General features: G+C 37.4%; 1 protein-coding gene across 1 annotated transcript in view; it reads right to left on the minus strand.

The window, feature by feature from the left end:
* Positions 1-25,913, minus strand: part of ADAMTS17 (ADAM metallopeptidase with thrombospondin type 1 motif 17) — a 485,504-nt gene that overhangs the window by 24,987 nt on the left and 434,604 nt on the right. Inside the window, exons 20-21 of the mRNA XM_020963836.2 lie at positions 21,681-21,885; positions 7,679-7,831 (exon numbers count right to left, since the gene is read on the minus strand). Of these exons, the coding sequence (XP_020819495.1) occupies positions 7,679-7,831; positions 21,681-21,885 (358 nt within the window). The remainder of the gene's footprint in view (positions 1-7,678; positions 7,832-21,680; positions 21,886-25,913) is intronic.

The following is a 25,913-nucleotide window of genomic DNA, read 5'->3' on the forward strand; positions in this document are numbered from 1 at the left end:
ATATGTCATCTCCATGCTGGGATATTTTGAGTATCCCAGGCTAAAAGTAGTGTTTCAAGATCTCTGCCTTATAACATAAAAAGTGAAAAATGTGAACATGATCGAGCTTGGCATTTACATCTTTCCATAAAATATCATGCAGTCCAGTGAAATGGTTTGCTTGGATATCAGGCATTAGATTAAACTTAGAATTCCCGGCCCTAATATTTTTTCCTTGGCTAACTGAAGCTCATTGAAGAAGAGCTTCCTCTAGAAAGAGTAATTTTTGGATATTCCCCAGTCTTCTGTCTAGTTTTCTTCCAGGAACTAAATGTTTACTGACTTCAAAAGGCAGAGATGTGCGGGGATTGCAAGGAGAAATGAGAATCCACAGGAGAGGAAACAGAATAATTTTTCAAAAGCCTCTTGATCCCTAAGTTGTTAGCAAAGACACAATTTACAAGACAGAAATAGAAAACATTAAGTAAATCAAAAAGAAAAATCAATCTAACAAGCAAACAAACAAAAACTTAAGTATCCAGGAGGAGAGGCAAGCCCACAGTGTTAAATGTTGCCAAGAAGAACATGGTCTGAGAAAAGGCTAGCAGATTTGGCAACTGAGAGAGATCCTTGGTGACTTTGAAGAGAGAGCAGTTTTAGCCAAGTGAGGAGTTCAGGATAAGGAAGAGGTTACGAATTTGGGAGACAAGAAGGATGGTGGTGCCCTTAATGGAAGCAGTGAAGTTTGGAAGAGGGAAAGGAAGTCCAAACCATGTCATATAGTATCCATCCCTTCCTGCCCCAACCCCCCAAGTTTCCCTTTATGTGTTGTCTTCCTTTATTACAATGTCAACTCCTGGAGGGCAGGGCTTATCTTGCTTCCTTCTTTTTGTATTCCCAGCACTTAGCACAATGTCTGGCACACAGTAAGTGCTTAATAAATGCTCTCTCTAATCATAACCTATCCACACCTGTTCATCATGTGCAACTCTCTCTTTCCCCCCCCAAAATGCAGTGTGTGTGGGTGTATGGAAGCCTTACTAAGTATTGTCTTGAGGGCAGAGTATGTTTCCTACAGCAGCCATGATCGGGTAAAGGAGGGTGAGGATGCCAAGAAATTATCCCCTTGAAGTTATTTCATAACATTCGTTTGGGAAACCACTGCTGTAGAGATAGAGTGTTTCACTCTACCATATACCAGAAACTCTGCCTCTGGAATCACCACCTAGAGGTGGGATTTTGTTCAACCTGTGATTAGGAAGTGGAAGGAGCTTTAGAGCGTCTCTAGTACAACTCTCATTTCACAGTTGAGGAAACTGAGGTCTAAAAATGGGATGTTTGACTCTTCCTTCTCGGTCTTCTTTGCTGGAACTTCATATCACACTTATTACATCCCTGAAGTCTCTGTGTCTTTCTCTTTTCTTTCTATACTCTCTTGGTCAGTTCACCAGCTCCCATAGGTTCAGTTGTCTCTATGCAAGTTATGCATAGATCTATCTATCTGGTCTTAGAGTCTCTCCTGAGCTCTAGTCTCACATCACCAGCTGCGTTTTGTACATCTTGAATTGGACTTCCTATAAGCATTTCAAACTCAACGTGTCCATGACAGAAATAATCTTTCTTCATCTTTTCCAGACCTACCTATTACTGTCAAGGTAACCACCATCTTACTAGTCACTCAAGGTCACTATCATGGTTTCAGACTTGATTCCTCATTCTCACCCCTCATATCCAAACCATTACCGAGTCTTGTTTCTACCTTTACAACATCTCTCAGGTCCTTTTTACACCCACACTGCCATCTCCTTCATCCAGCCTGCCATCACTTCTTGGACTTTGAAAAGAGAGCAGTTTTAGCCAAGTGAGGAGTCCAGAATAAGGAAGAGGTTACAAATTTGGGAGAAAAGAAGGACGGTGGTGCCCTTAATGGAAGTAGTGAAGTTTGGAAGAGGGAAAAGGAAGTCCAAACCATATCATAGAGTATACATCCCTTCCTGCCCTTCTAATGAATTTCCATGAATCTACTCTCTCCAAACTGGATGTCCCATAGACATCTTAAACTCAATATGTTCAAAACTAAACTCATTATCTCTGCCCCACCCCCGAACCCTCCTCCTTCCTAACCATCCTATGACTGTTGAAGGTACCACCATCTTCCCAGTCAATCAAGCTCACAACTTAGATGTCATACTTGATTTCTTTCACTTATCTTCACCCCACTTCCACCCCAGATATTTCCAATCTGCTGCCACAGCCTGTCAATTTTACCTTTGTAACATGTCTTGCAAATAAATACCTCCTTTCTCCTCTGACGCTGCTACTACCCTGGTGCAGTTCCCTAATCACTTTATGCCTAGACTATGGCAAAAGCACGCTGATTGGTCTGGAAGTCTCTCTCCACTTTAGTTCATCCTCCACTCAGCTGTCAAAGTGATATTCCTAAAGCACAAGTCTGACCATGTGGACCCTCCCCCCCCCCCCAATTAGCTTCAGTAGCTCCCTATCATCTCCAGGATAAAATACAAAATCCTCTGTTTGGCATTCAAAGCCCTACATACTGCTCCCACCCCATTTCCCATACCTTACACCCTAGTAGGTACTTTGTTACTCAATGACACTGGCTTCCTTGCTTATCCTCAAACAAGGTGTTGCATTGTTGGACGCCAAGCATTTTCACTGGCTATCTCCCATGCCTGGAATGCTCTCCCTTCTTATCTGTACCTCAAAGCTTCCTTCAATTCTAAGGTAAAATCCCACCTTTGATAGGAAGCCTTTAACTGATTCCTCTTAAATTCAATTTATCCTGTATAAGCCTTGTTCACACATAATTGTTTGCAGCATGTCATCTCCCTTATTAGACCGTTAGCTTGTTGAGAGTAGGGACTGTCTGCTTTGCTTTGAATTCTCAGCATATAGCAGAGTGCCTGACATACAGTAAGTGGTGCTTAATAAATGTTTGTTGACTGACTTTGGCTGTAGCTTATCTAAAGAATATGTCAACCATGTCACTCTGGCAGCTCCCACTTATCTCCAAGATGAAATATACCATTTACTGTTTGACATGTAAAACTCTTCATGCTTGGTACCTTTGCATCTTCTTATGTAATGCTGCTCCCCTTCATGCAATCTATGGTCCAGATACATGCTAGCCTACCTTTTTTTGCTGTTTCTTGTGTATGATACATCTCCTAATGATTAAGTTTTACAAGTTTTACAGAACAAATCCTTTTATTAGGGGAATTTGTTCTGTGAAATTTGGATTCAGTCAAAGGGCCACAGTTGAGGACCTAGTGGGCCACATGTGACCTTGAGGCTGTGGGTTCCTCACCCCTGAATCCTTTGCCCTTTCACAGGTTGTTCTGCATACCTGGAATGCTCCTCTTCCTCCTCATTTCCTCTTTTGTCTTTCCTTGGCTTTCTTTAAGACTCACTTGAAGGGGCAACTAGGTGGTGCAGTGGATCCGGCCCTGGAGTCAGGAGGACCTGAGTTCCAATCAGGCCTCAGACACTCGACACTTACTAGCTGTGTGACCCTGGGCAAGTCACTTAACCCCAATTGTCTCACCAAAAAGCGACAAATAGAAAAAAAAGACAGCTGAATTCCCCCTTTCTGCTTTCCACTGGTAAAGAAGGCCTTTTCTAGTCCCCACTGCTAGTGCTTGCTTCTCTGAGATTAATTTGCATTGTCTCTTTCTCCATATATGTGGGCATCCTAGTCATTTACATGTGATCTTTCCCATTCGAATAGAGGTGTCTTGAGGGCAGGGGCTATTTTTGCCTGCACGGTAAGCACTTAATAAATGCTATTTGAATGGGTAATAATGATACAAATGGCGTTTTAATACTTTACATTTATTGGCGGTCAGTTTTTGAATACATCACTGCAATATGTAATGAAGTACTCCAGCAAAACATTTTTTAGTGTGGGGTTGTTTCTGGGGTGCTGATAGTCAATGAGAGGTGTATGAGTGAGATGATCAGCTGTTATGCCTTCTCAATTAGCATGTAAGGTCCTTGAGGGCAAGGACTATGGTATTGCCTTTCTTTGTACCCCTAGTATTCAGCACAGTCCCTGGCACACAGTATATGCTTAATAAAAGCTTGTTGATTGGCTAGATAAAGCCTTTTTTTTTTTTTTTGGTGAGGGAAGTTGGAGTTAAGTGACTTGCCTAGTGAATACTATGTGTCTGAGTCTGGATTTGAACTCGGGTCCTCCCGACTCAAGGGCCAGTGCTCTATCCACTGCACCACCTAGCTGCCCTGATAAAGCTTTTTAATGCTCAAAGTAGAGACCCATGTCCTTCTTAAGAGGAAATGATGGTCCACTGATGTGAGAAATTTGATAGCTACTACTAATTTATAACTACTTACAAGATTTATTCTATATGTGGATTTGCTTTTAGTAGAATCAGGCTTTTTTTTTTCCACCTATGTATCTATAGATATTAATATGTATGTATACATATACACATAAATTATATATGTATGTGCATACAAACCCAAGACCTCTATCTCTATAACTACTTATTCTATTACATTATCATTATACCTTCTCCTCAGTAAGTCAGAGAGCAGAATGTATTGTGTCAATTTTATAGCTGAGTAAACCAAGACACAGAGAAGAAAACGGGACAGTTCAGTTTTCTTGCAACATCCTTTATATAATCTTGAATTTGACATTCTTTCCATTCCCTTAATGCTCTTCTCTCTTGTCCCAAGTGATTATAATGGTAATTGGGGATACCTTTTGGTCTCATGGCCACTGGCCTGGCTATAGGGTATTGTAGCAGAGAGGATGCTGGCCAGACATGATGATGCTATCCTTCCTCTCCATGTCTACTACCAACAAGAGCAGAGGAGGCTAAAGTCAGACTTGGAGTTGTATCCTCAGCTTGTCATCAGCTCTTCTCATTTACATTTATTTGGTGAGCAAACTCCTTATTAATTTAGAATCTTACTGGGCAATATTCAATGTTGAACATTTATAATAGGTAAATTGACTTCTTCCTTTCTTATGCCTGATCAGTACATGCTGTTCTATTAAAATTCATACTTGGAAAATAGTAAGATTCTAAAAGACGTTATTTCACCCATTAGGTTTGTTTTGGCCATATCTCTGGGAAGTGCAGTCATGTAATGACCAATGCTTTAAAAAATTCTATGATATAAATTCTTGGCTCCAAATAAACATATACATACTCCATGTGGGTGTCTCCTAATGCATTTTCTTATATCAGTATCACCAGCTTTAGAAACATTTGCTAAGGGAAGATAATCACAATTTTTTTTTTTACTAATTAAAATCTAAATGATTTAAGAAAATGCTCCAGTTTTTACTAGATTATAATCAGTAATGATAACTTTAGCTGAATTTGGCAAAGTCATATTATGGGTCTGTATCAAGTCGGTTTAGAGTACATGATGAGATTCTTGGGTACAAGGAAGCTTTGTTTATAGGCTGGCACAGCTCTACTGATAAGATTAAACACATTTGGATAAGAATATTCCTGAGAAATGTTAGTCTTTTCTGCTACCACAAAGTCAATAGTGTAAAAGGTAAAATGGTATGGCTTTTAGGTCACTTTTTCAGTTGTATCTGACTCTTTGTGACCCTACTTTTGGCAGGACAAAGATACTGGAGTGGTTTGACATTTCCTTCTCCAGCTTATTTTACAGATGAGGAAACTGAGACAAACAGGGTTAAGTGACTTGCCCAGGGACATGTAGCCAGTGATAATACTACCAGTACTTTCCTACCAATCCCACTAGTTAACATTTTATTTACCACTCAGATAGACTCTTCTGATCCCTTCAGCTGGAAATGTTTTCTCCCTCATCTGATCTTATAACTTTGAAATGTGGTATAATGGAAAGAACAATGGTTTGTATTTACAAGATTTGGATTTGAATATTGGCTCTGCTACTAAATATGTGCATGACATTGAGAAAATAATTTTGTTTTCCATTTTGAGCCTCAGTTTTATCATTTTGTAAATGAGGGATTTAGGTCAGATTATCTCTAAGGTTCCTTCCTGTTATAATTTCTGTTATTTATCATATTCTAATTTGTATGTCTCCCCCTTTTCCTTCCATTAGATTATAAGCTTTCTGAGGGATCTCAAAATAACCCTGTGAATGGGTAAAAGTTATCATCCATCATAGTTTTTTTACACATGAGTAAAATGAGGCTCAGAGACTTGTCTGAAGTCTTACAGGTAACAAGTGGTAGGGCCAGGACCAGAACTATTTTCTTTTTACTAGTCCAGCATTCCTCTTACTATACCGCTTTGCTTGTTATGTGGCAAGAATATCTGTTATTCATAAGATACATTTTTCTTGGGAGAGACCTAAGAATGAAGTTTTTGTTCACAATATTATAACTATTATTAATATTAAAACTAACTTTTTTTTTTTGCAATTAAGTACAGGCTAAACTTGATTTAAACCATAAGTAGGTCTTAACTACTCAGGAAATCTTTTTTGGTTTGTACTTGTTTTCCAATGGGTTAGGATTGCTTTGCTCAGAATTACTGCTGCGATAATCAATGAAATGGAATTGCTATTGTTAATGGTATAATTTTGTCTTATTAGTGCAATGTTAAATAAAAGCTCCATTTTAGTAAGGATGAACAAAACACAAGCAGAAAAATGGAAATCTTTTTGAGTAAAATTAAACAAAATGAGTCTATGTGCTTTGGCTGTTATTAGACATATATTTTGATAAGGTCTCAAAAGTAATCAAATAGGCCTACTCTTGTGAAATTATGGGCACAGTTATTAAACTGAACAGTCTAAGGACTTTAGAAAAGATCTTGTCTTGACTGAGACCAAGATCTTTTTTTTTTCTTACTCCCTACTTTCCAACACACAAAACACCTCTTATCCTCCTTTTTCTGTTACAAAGGATGGTACTGCTGGTGATAGTAGCAAGTAAACACAATCCATTCTTGTTCTGTGACTTCTGATTTTGGGAAAACTAACCACTACCCTGGGTTGTTCTTATAGGCTGTATATGCCTTCCTCCTGGTTTCTTGATATGAATTAATGTCACATCTGATAACAAGGATGATGAAATCCTTTCTTTCCCATAGAGGCCTATGACTGTTCTACCTTGGAAGGAAAAAGGATTATATGGCTCCTATTTTATAATAGCACTTTTTCCCTCCCTATAACCCCACTCTCATCATTACAACTTCAACTACTCCCCTCCTTCCTTCCATTTTCTTGGCATTGACCTGTGGCATTCTAAGCAGTGAATAGGTTTGATTCATGTCCTAAAGATTTCTTTACATGTCTAACTCAGCCAATTTTCACACACATTTATTAGGCTCTAGTGATGGCTTAGAAATTTAAGCCCACCTCTGTATGCATCATGGCTTATAGCCGCTATTGTGCATGGGATGGCCAAATTGGCATTCTCAAATGTCCAACTTCATGTTTTGGGTTGTATTAAGTTTCCTTTCTAATTCACATAAAGTGAAATTCTTTTAGGGAGACTCACATCATGTTAAGCACAGCTCTGTGGGAGAGGCAAGCAATGCACTGTAGTAGTGGTAGGGTCAATGGCAGGTGCTAAGTTTGGAAAGAAATGCATTTTACTGGTTCGATGGAATTGCTTCATGGAATTAGGAGCCCATTAAACAAGCTGAGTTCTTGACCTCCAATTCCCTCATGCCGCTGTAGAGGGATTGGATGTTACCTTAGACCAGTCCCCTGTTTTCCACTCATAGCAGCCTGTGTAGTCTTCACACTCCTCCTCTGCTTTTGGCCTGGTGGTTCGATCACATTTTCCTTGGGAGTTGGTGCATGTCACTGTTCTCCTCTGTGTTCCTACTCCACAGTCAGCAGAACACTGAAAAACACCATTTGGATGATCACCGTTATCATCCACATTTTCTCGGCAAATAGTCAGCACACTCAACTCTCAGTGTTCAAGGACACATTTTTCAGTCTGTACATTATCCTCTCCCTTTAGTATTTCTTTCCTGACTCATTCAGCTCTCCAGAACTTTTACCAGAATATAATGAAAACAGATCCAATCCAAACGGTTCAATTCTGATGCTTGGGAGCCACTCTGGTGAAAAGATATGCTGGGAAAAGAGGGTGTATATAATGACTGAGGAAGAAGTTTGTTTGGAAATTAGCTGAGTATTTTTTTCCATTACCATGAAGACATAAGGAGAGGGGACATGCAGAATGTGAATATTTGAGAATTTAAGATAATTCTAAATATTCTTTATTCATTGTCTTTAACTTTGTAACTCCTTGTAGAAAACTCTTTGTAAAAGTTACTAAAGGGCAGAGAAAATGATTGGTTTGAAATCCTTTTCCTTCTATTTCATGATATAAGAATTAATAAGCAGTGAAATGGTCATCAGGCAGGCAGCAGGTACTAGGAAGAAATACAGGGTGCTGGCAGTATATAGGTTAGTACAGAATCCTAGAAATACATTGTGTTGGGACTGAAAGAAATTTCCAGGGATCATCTAATCCATTTTTATAGACTCTTTGTAGGACTTCATCAATTCCATCTCATGCAACTATCACATTTAAAGGTAATTGATATGCGATATATATAGGAAACATTAGGAAAGCTATGAGCACTGATTAGCTGTTATTTCCCATATTAAGTCAGTTAACTTGGAATCTATGGTATTAAGGCAGAGTTGGGATCAGTAAAATTAAGATAGTTCTCCAAAGAAACTGAAGCAATTAAATGATAGAACTTGAAATAATACTAGTAGAGTTGTAAAATTACAAATTTGTAGAATCTTAGAATTGGAAGAGACCTTCCAATACTCAGATAGTCATTTCTGCTGAAAATCTTTTCAATAGATGGCTATCCAACATCTGTTTGAATTCTCATAGTAATGAAGAATTCATTAATTTGCAAGGCAACCCTATTACATTGTTGAATAATTCTAATTGTGCTGAAGCTGTTCCTTATATTGAGTTCAGATCTGACCCACTGTCACCTCTAACCGGTGGTTACAGTTTTCCTCTCTGGAGCAATATATGGAAGCCTTCATCCATATGAAAGGTCTTTATGCTTCTACCAAGTTTTTCTTTTTTCTGGGTTAAAAAGTCTCCTATTTCCTCAATTGTTTCTTATTTATTTATTCAACAGATATCTTCTGAGTGCTTTTAGACCTATCATGTGATCTGATTTTCAGATTCATAACTATCCCCTCTACTTTGGACACTTTAGAGTTTTATATTTGGAAAGCTACTTATTTGTCTATATTCTCTTGATAAGTTTCCTAATACTGTTACCTCAGCAAAGACACATTAGGAATTCTAAGGCTAATTTCCCCTGAGAAAGTATACCACTTTTAAGAATACCAACAGCTCAGCACCAAATATATTTTTTTGGTGAAACCCAAATGGTTTCTTAAAGAGTTGATGGAAACAGAAGAGAGGCCATATGACCCAATGTTATATAAAACTATTCTCAGTAAGATGGAATACAGCATAAAGTGGACCCTTCGTAAATTAGTCATTGAAATGCCAAAATTATCATCGTTGCGTGATGGTTTTAACACGAATCCCAAGGACAGCATTACAATGAAGCTCCAGGGCAAATTTTTTTCTGTCTAGTATATTGTTCACTTATGGGTTTATAGGGATATTTCTTAACAAAGAGGTAGGTGAGGTTGGAGTAGAATTTGAAATGATACATAAACTATCAAAGTACAAGATTCAATGTCTCTAGTGTCAAGTTCTTACCTTAAAATAGCAAAAGAAAAACTGACAGTGTAATACCTTATAAAAAGTGAAGATATTCTATGGTGTTTTCTGAGCCTACTGTCAGAAAGCATTCCATCAGAGTGGAGGTGGGGAGGGATAAGAACGACACTAGGATGAGACATGACACACTAACTGGACAAGACTCTGCTTGCTTGTTTAACTACCTTAAAAAAATAAAACCCCGACAGTGCTGACCTGGTAACCTTGTTAAGAACATGACTGACAAGTGCTTATGAGTTGGCAAGCAAACGGAGAAGCTTTTAAATACCTAACAGGAAACATGGTCTAGTAAAACTGGGAAGATTTCCATTTGATTTGCTGTGTGTTGATGATTACTGTGACCTCCTCAAGGAAGTCATGCCTCTGTATTTGACAGAAACCTATAACTCCTGGATATGATGGATCAGACTCCCTTCATGGGTCAAGAGGCTAGATTCTTCCATGTAGGCCTTTATAGAATAATCGTACCTTAGAAAATCTCAGAGGATTCTGGGAGGAATTTTTTCAAACTACCCAAAGTTCCATCAGATAACATAGGGAATTTTTTAAATATGCTATATTAGCTCAGAATGGAACTAAAACTGAATTTTTATTCCATTTTCTAACCTTGACCAACTTACTGAAACATACTGGGGACTCTAATATTAATTTTCTTGAACTATGGTGAGTGTTTTTGAAAAAAAAAATCTATACAGAGAGTGGAGTCAAGATGATAGAGTAAAGGCAGGAATACAACTGTATTCTACCATGTTCCCCTCCAAACAACTTTAAAATAATCCCTCAAATCAAATTTTGGAGCAGTTGAATCAACAAAAGGTTAGGGTGAAACAATTTCCTAGCCCAAGACAACTTAGGGGGTGATAAGGAAAAGTCTCTCACACTGGAGTGATGGTTGGGCCTGGAACACAGCACAAGCCTTGTGGTAACAAAGCCAGCAATTTGGAGGTGGCTGCATCAGAAGCAGCAGCAACGTTGGGAGTCAGCCCACATATGGTAACTAATCAAAAAGAGATCACAAGGGACTCTTTGTTGGTGCCGGGTTCAGGACCCGGTTTCATTGCCAGTATGGAGTTCTGTTTCAAAGTACCAGGACAGTGAAGAGTGCTTGTGGTTGTTCACAGGGGAGCAGGGACCCAGGTTTCACTTCCGACACAAAAAGAAGCACTAGTCCTTGTAGCTGCAGGAGAGGAGGGGACCTGGTCACAGTTGCAAGGCCAAGAGGAGTGCTAGTACTTGTGTCTAACAAGGTGCCTTCCTGGGTAAAGACCAGAAGACAGGCCAGGAGAACAGTGACCACACCTCTCTTTACAGCATACTGCCTTGGAAGCACAGAAAACTTACAGACCCCCAGAAATAGCTCTGCAAACAACTGCATGAACAACCTGAAGCTTGGAACAATGCCCTCTTAACCCTGGGGGCAAAATCCATCATATATGGAATAACATACACACTCAGTTGGGTATAGAAATCTATCTTACTCTACAAAGAAGTAGGAGGAGAAGGTGAAAAAGAAGGTGGTGAGGCTGATAGAAGGGAGGGTGAATTAAGGAAGGCAGTGGTCAGAAGCAAAAAACTTTTAAGAAGGGACAGGGTAAAAAGACAGAGAGGAAGAGTGATGAACTAGGAAAAAATAGGATGGAGGGAAATGCACAGTAATCATAACTCTTAATATGAATAGGATAAACTCATCCATAAAACAGAAACAGATAGAATGGATTAAAAAATAGAATTCAGCAATATGTTGTTTATAAGAAACATACTTGAAACAGAAAGATACACAGTCTAAAAATAAGGAGCAGGAGCAGAATTTATTATGCTGAGGTAAAAAAGAAAAAAAAAAACAGTAGCAATCATGATCTCAGATAAACCAAAAACAAAAATAGACCTAATAAAAAGAGATAAGCAGGTAAACTACATTTTGCTAAAAGGTAACATAGACAATGAACTAATATCAATACTAAACATATAGATACCAAAGTGACATAGCATCCAAATTCTTAAGGAAAAGTTAAATGAATTACAGGAGGAAATGAATCGAAGTGTACTAGGGAGGGACCTTAACTTTCCCCTCTCAGAACTAGATAAATCTAATCATAAAATAAATAAGAAAGGAGTTAAGGACGTGAATAGAATTTTAGGAAAGTTATTTATGACAGAACTGTGGAGCAAACTGGTCATGAATATAAAAGAGTATAACTTTTTCTGAGGTGTACATGACATCTCATAAAAATCGACCACATATTAGGGCATAAAACCCTTTTAAACAAAGGCAAAAAAGAAATGTGAAGTGTACCCCTTTCAGACCATAATGCAATAAAAATTATATTCAATAAAGGGCCATGGAAGCATAGATTAAAAATTAATTGGAAACTAATCTAATCTTAATGAATGTGTGGGTCAAAGAACAAATCACAGAAACAATCAATAATTTCATTAAAGAGAATGAAAACGAGACAACAAACCAAAATTTGTGAGATATAGCTAAAGCAGTACTCAGGGGGAAATTATTTCTCTTAATACGTACTTCATTAAAAAAAGGGGGAGAGAGCAGATCAATGACTTGGGCATGTAACTAAAAAATTCAGAAAAAAAAACCAAATAAAAAATCTCCAATTAAACAACAAAATGGAAATCCTGAAAATCAAAGGAGAGATTAATAAAATTCAAAGTTAAAAAACCATTGAACTAATCAATAAAACTAGGATCTAGTTTTATGGAAAAAAACAATAAAATAGATGAACCATTGGTTGATTTGATTTTAAAAAAAAGAAGAAAATCAAATTACCAGCATCAAAAATAAAAGGGTGAATGAACCACCAATTAAGATGAAATTAAAGCAATTATTAGGAGTTATTTTGCCTAATCACTGATGATCTAAGGCAGGGGTGGGGAGCCTACCATATTGTGGCCACATGTGGCCTTCTAAGTCCTTGGGTATGGCTTTTTGATTGAGTCCAAGTTTTACAAAACTAATCCTTTTATTAAGGGGATTTATTCTGTGAAGTTTGGATTCAGTCAAAAGGGCTGCACTTGAGGGCCTAGAGGGCCACATCCCTGACCTAAGGGAAATGGATGAATATTTACAAAGAATATAAACTGCTGAGATTAACAAAAGAGGAAATAGGTTACTTAAATAACGACCAGAAAAAGAAATTGAATAAGCCATAAATGAGTACCCTAAGAAAAACTCTAGGACCAGATGGGTTTACAAGTGAATTTTATCAAACTTAAGGAAGAATTAATCCCAATACTATATAAACTATTTCAGAAAATAATCAAAGAAGAATTTCTATATCAAATTCCTTTTTACAACACAAATATGGGGCTGATGCATAAACCAGGAAGAGCAAAAACAGAGAAAGAAAACTATAGGTCAATTTCCCTAACGAATTATTGAGGCTAAAATTTTAAATAAAATATTAGCAAGGCTATTACAGCAATATATCATAAGATCAAACCCTATGAGCAGTGGGATTTATATCAGAAATGAAGGGCTGGGTTAATATTAGGGAAACTTAGCATAATTGACTATATCAATAACAAAAACGAAACTCATGTATCTTAAAAAATGCAGAAAAAACTTTTGACAAAATTGAACACTCATTCCTATTAACACTAGAAAGTATAGAATAAATGGAACTTTCCCTAAAATAATTAGTATCTATCTAAAACCATCAGTAAGTTTGATAAATAATGGGGATAAACTAGAAGCCTTCCCAATAAGATCAGAGATGAAGCAAGGATGCCCATAATCACCATTATTATTCAATATTATTCTAGAAATATTAGCTATAGCAATAAGAGAAGAAAAAGAAATTGAAGGAATTGGAATTGGCAATGAGGAAACAAAACCATCAGTCTTTACAATTCAAATGATAGTATACTTAGAGAATCAACTAAAAACTAGTTGACATAATTTACAACTTCAGTAAAGTTGCAGGATTAAAAATACACTCTCATAAATCATCAGCATTTGTACATATTACTGATAAAGTCCAGCAGGAAGAGATAGAAAGAAAACTTCCATTTAAAATAACTGCAGATAATATAAAATACTTGGGAATCTACCTCCAAGACAAACCCAGGAACTATGTGAATACAATTATAAAACACTTTTCACATAAAGTCAGATCTAAACAATTGGAAAAATATTAATTGCTCATGTGTAGGCTGAGGCATTATAATAAAAATGATAATTCTAACTAAATTAATTTACACATTCAGTGCCATGCACACCAAACTATCAGAAATGTATTTTATAGAGCTAGAAAAAATAAAACAAAATTCCTCTGGAAGAACAAAAGGTCATGAATATCAAGGGAATCAATGAAAAAATGTGAAGGAAGTTGGCCTAGCAGTACCAGATTTCAAACCATATTACAACGCTGTAATCACCAAAACAATCTGATACTGGTTAAGGAACAGTGTGGTGGCTCAGTGGAATAGATTAGGTACATAAGACACAGTAGCAAATGACCATAATAAGTTAGTGTTTGATAAACCTAAAGATCCAAGCTTTTGTGGTAATAACTCACCATTTGATGAAAATTGCTGGGAAACTGGAAAGCAGTTTAGCAGAAACTAAGCATAGACTAGCATCTCACGCTGTATATCAAGATCAGGTCAAAATGGGTACATGATTTAGACAAAAAGGGTGATGAAAGCATGGAAAATTTTACCTCTCATCTAAGGATAAGGAAAGAATGTATGACCAAACAAGAGACAGAGAGCATTATGGGATGTAATATGAATAATTTTGATTATATTATATTAAAAAGTTTTTGCACAAACAAAACCAATGAAACCAATATTAGAAGGAAAGAAGGAAACTGGAGAAAACATTTTTTTTTACAGCAAGTTTCCCTGATAAAGTCCTCATTTCTCAAATATGTAGGGAACTGAGTTAAATTTATAAGAATATGAGTTATTCCTCATTTGTAAAGGGTCAAAGGATATGACTAGGCAATTTTCAGACAAAGAAATCAACTTTACCTATAGTTATATAAAAATGCTGTAAATCACTACTGATTAGAAAAATGCAAACTAAAATAACTCTGAGATACCACCACACAGCTATCAGATTGGTTAATATGACAGAAAAGGAAAATGACAAATTCTATTGGGTATGTGGAAAAATTGGGACACTCACGCACTGTTGGAGTTGTGAACTGATCCACCTATTCTGGAGAGCAATTTGGAACTATGTCCAGAGGGCTATAAAAGTGTGCATACCTACTGAACCAGAAATATCATTACTAGATCTGTATCCCAAAGAGATCAAAGTAAAAGGAACTATATGTACAAAAATATTTATAGCAACTCTTTTTGTGGTGGGAAAGAACTGGAAATTTAGGGGATATCCATCAACTGGGAAATCGATGAACAAGTTGTGGCATATGATTATGATGAATTCTATTATGCTTTAAGAAATCATGAGTGGGAGGCTTTCAGAAATACCTAGGAAGACTTATATGAACTGATGCAAAGTGAAGTGAGCAGGAGAATATTGTACATAGTAACAGCAATATTGTAAGGATGATCAGCTGTGAATGACTTAGCTATTTTCAGCAATACAATGATCCAAGGCAATTTTACAAAGGACTTATGATGAAAAATGCTATCCACCTCCAGAGAAAGAACTTACGGAGTCTGCAGATCAAAGCATACCTTTTTTTAACTTTGTTTTTATTTATTTATTTTTGGTCTGTGTTTTCTCTTGCAACATGGCTAATATAGAAATATGTTTTGCATGACTACGAATATATAATTCATATCAAATTGCTTGCCTTCTCAAAGTGGGAGGAAGGGAAAGAAATTGGAACTTACAATTTAACAAAAATGAATTAAAAATTTTTTACATATAAATGAGGAAAAAAATAAAACAAGAGCAAAAATCTATAAAACTGCTATATTTACTGGGAAATTTATATGGAAGCTAGGCTCCAGGTATATAGAACAATTCCATAGGAAGTAGGAGCTTTTTTGTAATCAAAATTTTACCTGCAGACTTATTTGGGTTTTTAAAAATTGTTTTCTGGAGAAATCATCTTCTGCCTCTGTTTTGAAAGTGCAGTTGTTTCTTCTAAATTAATCAGTGGGTATTTCTGTGCTATACAGTGTGCTAGTTGATGGGATACAGAATTAAAAGTGAAACAGCTGTTTTCCTTTCTGGAGCTTATATTCTATTAGGTGGAGCCATGGAAACAACATCTATAAGCATGCCATATCCAAAATATGTACAAAATAAATATATTGTTTTGTTGGGTAGGGTACCAGCAATGAGAAGGATCAATACAGATTTTATATAGAAGGTCTTTGAAGTGAGTTTTGAAGGAAAAAAAGCAATTCTAAGAAGCACAGAGGAGATGAGAATACATTTAAGGTACATAAGGCAGAGAGGAAAGAGGTGGCATGTCACGTGTGGGGAACAGCAGGAAGATTACATATGATTCAGCCACAGAGTACAAGAAAGGGAGTTCTATTATAAGGCGGGAGTCAGGTTGGGAGGGCTTTAAAAGCTAAACAAAGGTACTTATAGTTGATCCTTAAAGGCAATAGGGATCCATTAGAGTCTATTAAATAGGGAGGGACGTGATCAGATCTTCACTTTAGCAAGTATAAGAAGGATGGATTGGAGTGGGGTGAGCTTTGAGGCAAGGAGATCAATTAAGAGAGACTGTTGTAGTTCAGGCAAGAGATGATAAGGACTTGGATTATGGTAGTAGTCACAGAGAGCTGCTGTGGACGTAAAAATGACAAAACTTAGCAACCTGTTGGATATGGGAGGAAAAGAATGGAGCAGGTGTGGGGAACCTGTGACCTTGAGGCCGCATGTGGCCCTCTAGATCCTCAACTGTAGCCCTTTGACTGAATCCAAACTTCACAGAACCAAATCCCATTAATAAAATGATTTGTTCTTTAAAACTTGGATTCAGTGAAAAATCCACACCCAAGGACCCAGAAGGCCACAGGTGGCCTTGAGGCTGCAGGTTCCCCACCCCTGATAGAGATTATAGGATAATACTGAGGTTGCAAGTCTAAGTAATAAGAGGGATGGTTGGGCAAAGAATAGAAATAAAAATAGGGAAGTTTGGTAGAAGGCTGGGTTTGAGGGGAAAGATAATGAGTTCTAATTTGGACATGGTGAGTTTGAAATGCCTGTGGGACATTGTTTAGAATGTCTAATAGGCAGTTGGCGCTACACAGCTATATAGGAGAAATACTAGGGATCTGTCTCTATATCTATTTCCATATATCAGAGTCATTTATATAGTGATGATTAGATTCATGGGAGCTAGTGAAATCACTAAGTGAAGAGAAGAGAGTACAGGACTGAGTCTTGGGGTACATTCACAATTAGGGGGCGTGATATAGATGGTGAACCAGCAAGAGACTGAGAAATGGTCAGAGATGTGGGAGGAGGAGGAGGAAGAAGAGAAGAGAGAAGGGGGGGGAGAGACATCGTGAAAATGCAGAAGAGGGAGAGTAGCCAGGAGCAGAAGGCAGTTTGGTGTCAAATACTGCAGAGAGCACAAAGATGTTGAAGACTGAGAAAAGGTCATCAGATTTGGCAATTAAGAAACCATTAGCAACTTTGAAGAGAATATATTCAATTGAATGATGAGGTCAAAAGCCAGATTCCAGAGAATTGAGGAGTGAGTAAGAGAAGAGGAAATGGAGGCAAGGAGTATAGATAGCTTTTTCTAGTAGTTTGGTTGTGAAACTGAGCAAAGATATTGGATGATAGCTTGAGGGGATTGTATGGTCTAGTGAGGAATTTTAATGCATCATAGAAGGAACTAATAGAAAGGGAGAGGCTGAATTAATATTGGAGAGAGGGGATCATTGTGGGAGTAACCTTCAAGAGAAGAGAGGAGAGGACAGGATCAAGGTTAAAACGCAGGAGCTTGGCAAGAGCAAGGGAGATCTCTTCATCAGAGATTGAAATAAAGGAGGGGAAAATATCTATCAAGGGATATCAAAAGCTATCAAGAGATGTTGAGATGTAGAAAAGGGTGAGAAAATGAGCTCATGAAGAACGGTCTGTATTTTCTCATTAAATAATGAGTTGCAGTTCTCAGCCGAAAGGGTGGGGAAAGGGGTGATGTGGTAGGCTTGAGAAGAGAAGGTTTGGAACCTCTGTGGTGAGTGACAGAGATTGATTAGGTAGTAGTAGAAGAATTGGCTTGCCATGATGAATGCCCAGTTGAGATGGTGCATATAAATTTATAGAGGATCCTTCAGTTTGATGACATGACATCCCCTAGTTCTATTCAGCAGCTGGTGAGTAGGAGCAATGTTTCTGGATGATTGGAGTGATTCAGGGTTCCAGTTTGTCAAAGTGCAAACACTGACCAAAGGGGGGGGGCAAGTGTTTTGAGAATAGAGGACAGTGTAGAGTTAAACTGGTTAACCAGAGGGTGAAGGCTAGGAAGAAAAGAATATGAACTGGAGAAAGGTGATGTACTGGGAGAGTACTGAGGGATTGGAGGTACAGGTGAAGATGAAAAATAGGCTGAGAAGGGTTAAGACGGAGAGAGGCAGAGTGATGTGATAGGTAACAATGTTGATTAAAGATGGCTTGTTCTGACATTCCAGCATTTTTAGAAAAGTTTCTGTAATAAGCTGAGACGCTCGTAAAGACAAACGTGTCAGACGTCAGGTGTGTGCTTGATTTGGTACCTGTGCCGGTGGTTAAAAAGACCACAGAATGAAAATTACTAGCTCTCCCTAGACTGAGCTAAAGAAGGTGTAATCAAAAAGGTATGAGAAGGGCGGAGAATCTTAGACCAGTTAGATTCAATAAATCCCCACTCTGACATTTATGGGCTGTGTGACTGTGGACAGTTTTTCAGCTGTGAAATGAGGGTACTTGTACCACCACCCTCCCTGGGCTATGAGGGAAGAGCTTTGTAAACCTTTAAAGTGCTTTTTAACTGTGGGCTTTTAATAAGTAAAAAATACCATAAAGAGGCAGTCAGAGGCTTCTTCTGATAGGCCATCACGCAGGATTACACCGCTTATAAACAGAAACACTATGATTATTTTTCTTCTGTTTTCTTATACCTTATGAATAGGACACTAGAGAGGAATTATTGTCTCTTCTCTTTTTTTTTCTTGTATGGGCTTAGAGAAAGAGAGAGATTGGGAAAGTGAAGTAGAAAGAAAGCTAAGCATCATCAGCTCAGGTCTACTAAAAATCAACCTGACACTGTCGGTAGGAGAGAGTTAAAGCCACTGGCTGCGAAAAGGCCTCGTGAAGTAAAAATCTATGTTTTTTGTCCAAAAGTGAAGGGGGAGTTAGAAGAAAGAATTCACAACAAACTTTTATGTAAGCAGGGTTAGACCAAACTGTGAATGAAATAAACATTAGTGAGAGAGGCACCAAATTGCACCTAAATGCTGATTTAAATCAACTGTAATTGTTAACTATTTTCAAATGTAGTGTTCTTTATGTATGCTTGCATATATCTACCTTTTTTTTTGATGATGAGCAGCTAGATTTTCAGTAAAAAAAAAAAGAGACATAAGTAGACTGTTTGGACTACAGACTTAGCTGATGATGGCACAACTTATATTTCAGAATAATGTTCTCCTAGATTCTAGGAGGATATTGAGTTTGCAAAACCAAACATATAAAGCAACAGAACCAAATGTTCTACTTCATTCCTTTTCCTAAAATATCATGATGAGTTACATTTAACTTAAACGGTAACTCAGGAATATATTCATGCAACAGAATAAGAATATCGCACACTGGAAAAGTTTTGCTTTAGCCTCAAACTCATCCCCTGAACAGTCAGAAAAGGGTCACCTTTTGCAAGTTCTTCTCTGTCCTTTCGTTCATTAAAAATGGGCTGAGTACTTTTTTTATCCAAAATAATTCCAACTGTTTGGCAAAAAACAAAAAGGAACCTTAAAAATATTTTCCACACTAAAGACTGTCTTGGATTTAGCTTTTTTTGAAAAAAAAAGTGCTTTTGATGGAGAAGTAGAGTTTGCACTTTATTCAACTATTTTTTTGTTTGGTAGCCAAAAAATCAAAATCATTAATGTAAAGTGTGGCTTTTGAATACAATATAACCAATGATAAAATGGCATTTCCAGAATCAGTATTCAGGGCTTAAATTTAAGACATAATTGATCTCTTTCCAGGATTTTTTTTTATAGCCATACAATTTGTAGTTCTGACTTACACACTGAAAAGCTGACCCTTCTAACTTCAACTTGCTGCAATATAAAAATAGTACCATAGGACATAAGCAAAATCTCCTAAACCAATTTTCTCAGAGTGATTCTCTACAAGAGTTTATATACATAAGGAAAACAGGAATCAAACATAAATTTTCCTAATATCTCAGATATCAAAAGCAAGGGTCAAACCTTTTGCAATAAAAAAAAATAGTCTCAGATATCTGAGCTAGAAGGGCCTTGAGAGAACCTCTTCAGAGTTTCTTTCATGAACTCTTTCAGTGAACTGATGAAACCTCTTTTCAGAAAAATGTCTTTAAATGCATAAAAGAAAATAAGTTTAAACAGAAACCAATTATATTAAAAACCAGCTTCACAGACCCCCCTTCTTTCCCCCCAGGTCAAGAGCCTTTATTTCAGTTCAGCACTTTCATTTTATACATGAGGAAACTGAGCCCCAAACAGACTACAGTAATTTTCCCAAGGTTCCAGAAGCTGGACTAAAACTCCAAATTTTTAATTCACAGGCTCCTTCCTTTTTAATCAGTCAATAACCACTTATTAAGCACTTAATATTTCCCAGGCATGGTGCTAATCATGGGGGAGACAAGGTACAAACAACTATGTAGCATAATACATAATAATATCATTACTATATAATAATATAGTACCAGCACTATGGGCACCAGATTATTTTAAAGCCTACTTGATAGCAGTAAAGATGATGAAGGAAGAGAAGGATGAAGAATTAAGTAGATTTAAAATAATAAAAAGAAACCTGCTATCCTGGAAAAAAAAGTTTCTTTTAATATTATTACATACAAGTTAGAATAGTTTTCTGGACATTCAGGCTACATTTATTGAGTTCGCAGAAAGTACATAGAATGCAGTATTAGATTCTTTAGTTTGTATCTTGACGTCACTCCTCTCCATTGACTCAAGGAATGGGACTTTGGAGAGTATCTTTAGACTTGGATGGTACTCTTGGGATGCTACTCTTGGGTTGCTTACGAATCGCTTTCAGAAACTGATAATGTCTTTCAAGTTCCTTACCACATTGTCTTCAATAGTGAGATGGCAGATTTTAAAGCACTGTCATGAGGGATGAAGCCTGAGGAAAGTTTTAAGTTGAATTGGCATAATTTTCAGCATTTAAGACTTGCCTAAGATTCTTTACACAGTTCCTTGTTCCTAAAACCATTTGTTTTAAGTTTGTATAAAGAAACAGTCTATAAAGTTAAATTAAAGATCCTCTTCCAATGGCAAAGGAGTAATTATTCATTTAGTCTGGAAAATCTCTACTTTATTGATTCTGTGTATGATACAGGGACACATCCAGGTGGTGTAGTGGACAGAGTGCCAGACCAGGAGTCAGGAAGACCAGAGTTCAAATCCAGCCTCAGATATGTGCTAGCAGTAGTCACTGAACCCTGTTTGCCTCAGTTTTCTCTCCTATAAAATGAGCTGGTGAAGGAAATGGCAAAACCACTCCACTATCTTTGCCAAGAAAACCCCAAATGAAGTCTCTAAGAGTTGGACACAGTTGAAATGACTGAACAGTAACAGCAATTACATGACATGGGGTGAAGAACAAGGAGAATAAAGGGTGATGGGATTTATATATTGGGTATAGGCTAGACTGCCAAATAGCAGATTAAGATCTGTCCAGATTTATGCCCACTTTTTAATTCAATCAGGACATCTTGTTTACAAGACATAGCTAGCTAGGTTTGTTACTTTAAATAAGGAGTCAAGGACCTACCTTTGACCACTCTGATGCCTCCCAGATAGAAAGACAGTCACGGCCTTCACAACTTTGAACTGCTGTTGGTTTGTGGCTGAGGCAGTAGAGGTCTCGGGTGTTAACATAGGTACCATTCTGCAACTGATAAACACAAGTCACCTCCCGGTGCTGAATTCCTTTCTCACAGGTTGCTGAGCAGGTACTCCAATGCCCTGTCATCCACCTGCACAGAGAAAAAGATAACATGAGAGATTGCAGACTGTAAAGTTTGCTCCGGGGTCCTTCCAAATGGTATTGAAAGAAGCATGGGAGAGTGGATATAGTAAATGCAGATCAACCTTTAGAGTCATCTTTGGATGCAGGCCTTGGTGAGGCTGAATTATCAGATCTTTAATCTAGAATTTTATTAATTTTCTCACTTCGCTAACATTCCCACAAGCTAAGTTTTGTTATCATCTCTTATAAATTTTGGAGGATGTGGAAGGATGGAGGTGGATGAGGAGAACTAGGAATATGCAACTTGGTGAGGCAAACACACTGAATTTAGCGTGTTTATATAGGCCTTCTAGTCCAAAGCTCCTGACTAATGCAGGAATCCCCTTCCTAACTTCTTGACAGATGGCCATGTGCTTCAATATTTCTGATGAAGAGGAACTCCGTAGTTTGCAAGGCAACCCATTTTATGCTTGGACAGTTCTAACTATAATCACATTTTCTTCAAATTGAGCCAAAATCTGCTGTCCTATAACTTCCACCTATTTCTGTCTTAGATCATGTGGGAGAAGAAATGGACCTGTGTTTGGATTATTTCAGGGAATGAATGCATGTGGATCTCCCCTCTACTAATAATATAGGTTGGCATCTTCAAATGACTTGACCATGGTCACATGGCCAGTAGGTGTCAGAGGGAGAATTTGAACCTAGAACTTCCTGGCTTTGAGGATGCCACATTGCTTCTCCTCTTGGTCAGTACAGAATAAATTTACTCTCTGCTTCATATGACAGCCCTTGAATAGACAGACATTAAGTGCTTTCCCTTCCCCAGGTTTTCTATTTTTTGGTATTGCCCATAGTTCCTTTGTCTGCAGATCCCAAAATATGGATTAGAAGGGGCCTCACAGGCTTTCTAGTCAAATCCATTCCTACAGAGGAATGCCCTCCACAATATACCTAAAAAGCAATCATCTCACCTTTGTGTGAAGACTTGAGCAAGGAGGGCCCAGGCAATTCAGTCTACTTCTAGACATCTCTACAAGTCAGCAAGTTTATAACTGCCTCTCTGTAACTTCTCCCCAGTGTTCCTTGTTCTGTCCTCTTCCAAAAGAAGATAGCTAACACCTCTTCCATATGATAATCCTTCAAATATTTGATTGCTATGAAATCAATAATTTCATAGCAGAAATTATATGCCTCCCCACCCTACTAGATTATTTTAAAAAAAATATTTTTCTCTAGGCTAAACATTTGAGTTCCTTCAACTGAACCTTGGGAGGTGTGGTGACAAGGTTCTTCACCATCCTAGTGATCCTTTCCATAATAGTCTTTAGCTTATCAATGTCCTTCCTTAAAAAATGGCACCTAGAACTGAACACAGTACTCTAGATATGTTCTTAGTAGAGCAGAGTATAGCAGAATTATCATTTTCTTTATTCTGTACTTTTTTGCTTCTCTTAATACAGCTCTCCAGAGCATTAGTTTTTTTTGGCTATCATGTCTTATATTGAGCTTGCAGTCCACTAAACCCTCCAGATATTTATATTTCAAATTACTTTAAATTACATAAAGTCTAATCCACTTGTGGAAAATGGAAAACTATGCCTAGTAACGTGCCTTGCCAAAAAATGAGGCACTGAGTAAATGAAAACTCTTGAAGAAGTCAAAGGATGATAAGTCAGATACTTTGTGCTTAAATTGTACAAAGCAAAGCATTTTGGAAGTAGATAAAAACAGCATGGTGAGCAATAATGGAGGGCAAAGAAAAAAGAAAGCATCTAATACAGGTTAATATGCAAGACATTGAAAGGGAAACAGTAAGACAGCACTGTATAGTATCAAGAGACCTTCAGAGCCTGGAGCTGCTAAAGCAATAAACAAAGCTCTTAGAATAGCCAAGAAGTGAAAAGAAGAATGTTTCTTGAAACAAAAATTGAAAAAAAAAAGTACTTAGAATCATAGAATTTTAGAGCTCTAAGTCATCTTAGAGGCTGTCTAGTCTAGTTCCTTCATTTTACAGGGAAGGAAACTAAGGCCCTTCCCAAGGAGGTGATATGACTTGCCTAATTAAGCTCATATAGAAATGAGAACCTGAAAGATAAATTGAAAAGTGAAGATCCATCACTTTGAAGACTTTCTGGAGCCATATTATCTTTCTTTCTTTCTTTCTTTTTTTTAAGGCAATTGGGGTTAAGTGACTTGCCCAGGATCACACAGCTAGTGGGTGTCAAGTGTTTGATCTGAGGCCGGATTTGAACTCAGGTCCTCCTGACTTCAAGGCCGGTGCTCTACCCACTGTGCCACCTAGATGCCCCCATATTATCTTTCTCTAAGACTATATATTCATAAAAGCTTATTTTCCCTAATTTTCAAATTCTGGAATTTTTTGAAAAACCCTAACATTTTACATTGTAGAAGAAATGTATTTTGGTTCCAAATCCAATGCTTTATTAGTCATAGCAGAAATAATATCAATTCTTTCTTTCTTTTTTTTTTTTGGGTGAGGCAATTGGGGTTAAGTGACTTGCCCAGAGTCACACAGTTAGTGAGTGCTATGTGTCTGAGGCTGGATTTGAACTCAGGTCCTCCTGACTCCAGGGCCGGTACTCCATCCACTATACCACCTAGCTGTCCCCTCAGTTGTTTCTTATATGACATAATTGCTAAGTTCCTCTTAAACTTTGGTACCCAGAGTAGAGTACAGTATTATATCTATGATGTGATCAGTATATAGTATGACAGTATTACCTTTAATATTGCAGATATACTTCTATTAATATAGTCTAAGATTACATTTTGTTTAGCAGCCATTACCAGACATTTACAATTTTGTGGTTAACTAAGATATCTGCAGATTTATTTCCTCTACGTGACTTGTGGTCAAGATGTATCCTCTATGTTCTGTATTTGTACAGTTGACTTTTTGAATCTATGTGACAAGAACTTATATTTATAACCATTAAATTTAATCTTGTTCTGTTTTGTAAATAATTTCAGGCTGTTGAGACAAATTTTAAAAATATGAATTTAAGAGGCAGCTAGGTGGCGCAGTGGATAGAGTACTGGCCCTGGATTCAGGAGGACCTGAGTTCAAATCCGGCCTCTGACACATAACACTTACTAGCTGTGTGACCCTGGGCAAGTCATTTAACCCCATTGCCTAGCCAAATATATATGTGTGTGTATGTGTGTGTGTGTGTGTGTGTGTATGCATGTATATGAATTTAATTAACTAGAACTTTGGATACAAAAGGCAGCATTCAGGAAGGTGAATAGGAAGAGAAATTTATTTCTACTCATACTACAGATTTGGAGAACCAGAGAGTTGGTATTTTGTAATCTGTTACAATAGCAAATCTGTCCCAAAGCATGAAAAATTAGATTTCTTGGATGAGGATATGTGTAAAATGGGGCATTGGAAGACAGAAAATTTAATTTTATGGCTCTGCATGTTATAGTCTCTTCTATAAAAATAATTTAAAAATTTTAGGAGTTAAATTTATCCCCTTGAGATAGTTTTATTTTCCATAACCACCATTTACTCAGTACCTTCCTAGAAAAAAAATCTCCTTGGCCTTTCAGATATCAGGTTATCATCATCATCATTAATAATAATAAGTATTGTCATTTCACAGTTATGTAGTGAAGTGCCTTTACTCTTGTGAAGAGGAGGGGTTTTACATAGTATGACATGATGGAAAGGAATCCTCCCATCGCTGCTTCCTGACTTCCAGTAAAGGAACTTTTAATCCTTTATAATTTCCCTCATCCTTGCTGCCCATAACCTCATAAAGGATAGGACATAGCCAAAAACATTTGTAGATATATGTTAAACCTATTTATGGCTGTGCTCACTAACTGGGCTAATCTCTGCCAATTCTTCTCTAATATACCCTACTGGAACTATGAATAGGAACTATTTCTGCACTCCTCTCTTTGAGCTCCAGAAAAGTAAGTCCTTTTTGAGATTGACCCTATGCAATTGTTTCACAATAGCCACAGACATTTAACAAACAGTATTAGATTGATTTTCATATG

This window comes from Phascolarctos cinereus, unplaced genomic scaffold (genome assembly GCF_003287225.1).
Source record: "Phascolarctos cinereus isolate Bilbo 61053 unplaced genomic scaffold, phaCin_HiC Scaffold_3;HRSCAF=262, whole genome shotgun sequence".
Lineage (NCBI taxonomy): Eukaryota > Metazoa > Chordata > Mammalia > Diprotodontia > Phascolarctidae > Phascolarctos > Phascolarctos cinereus.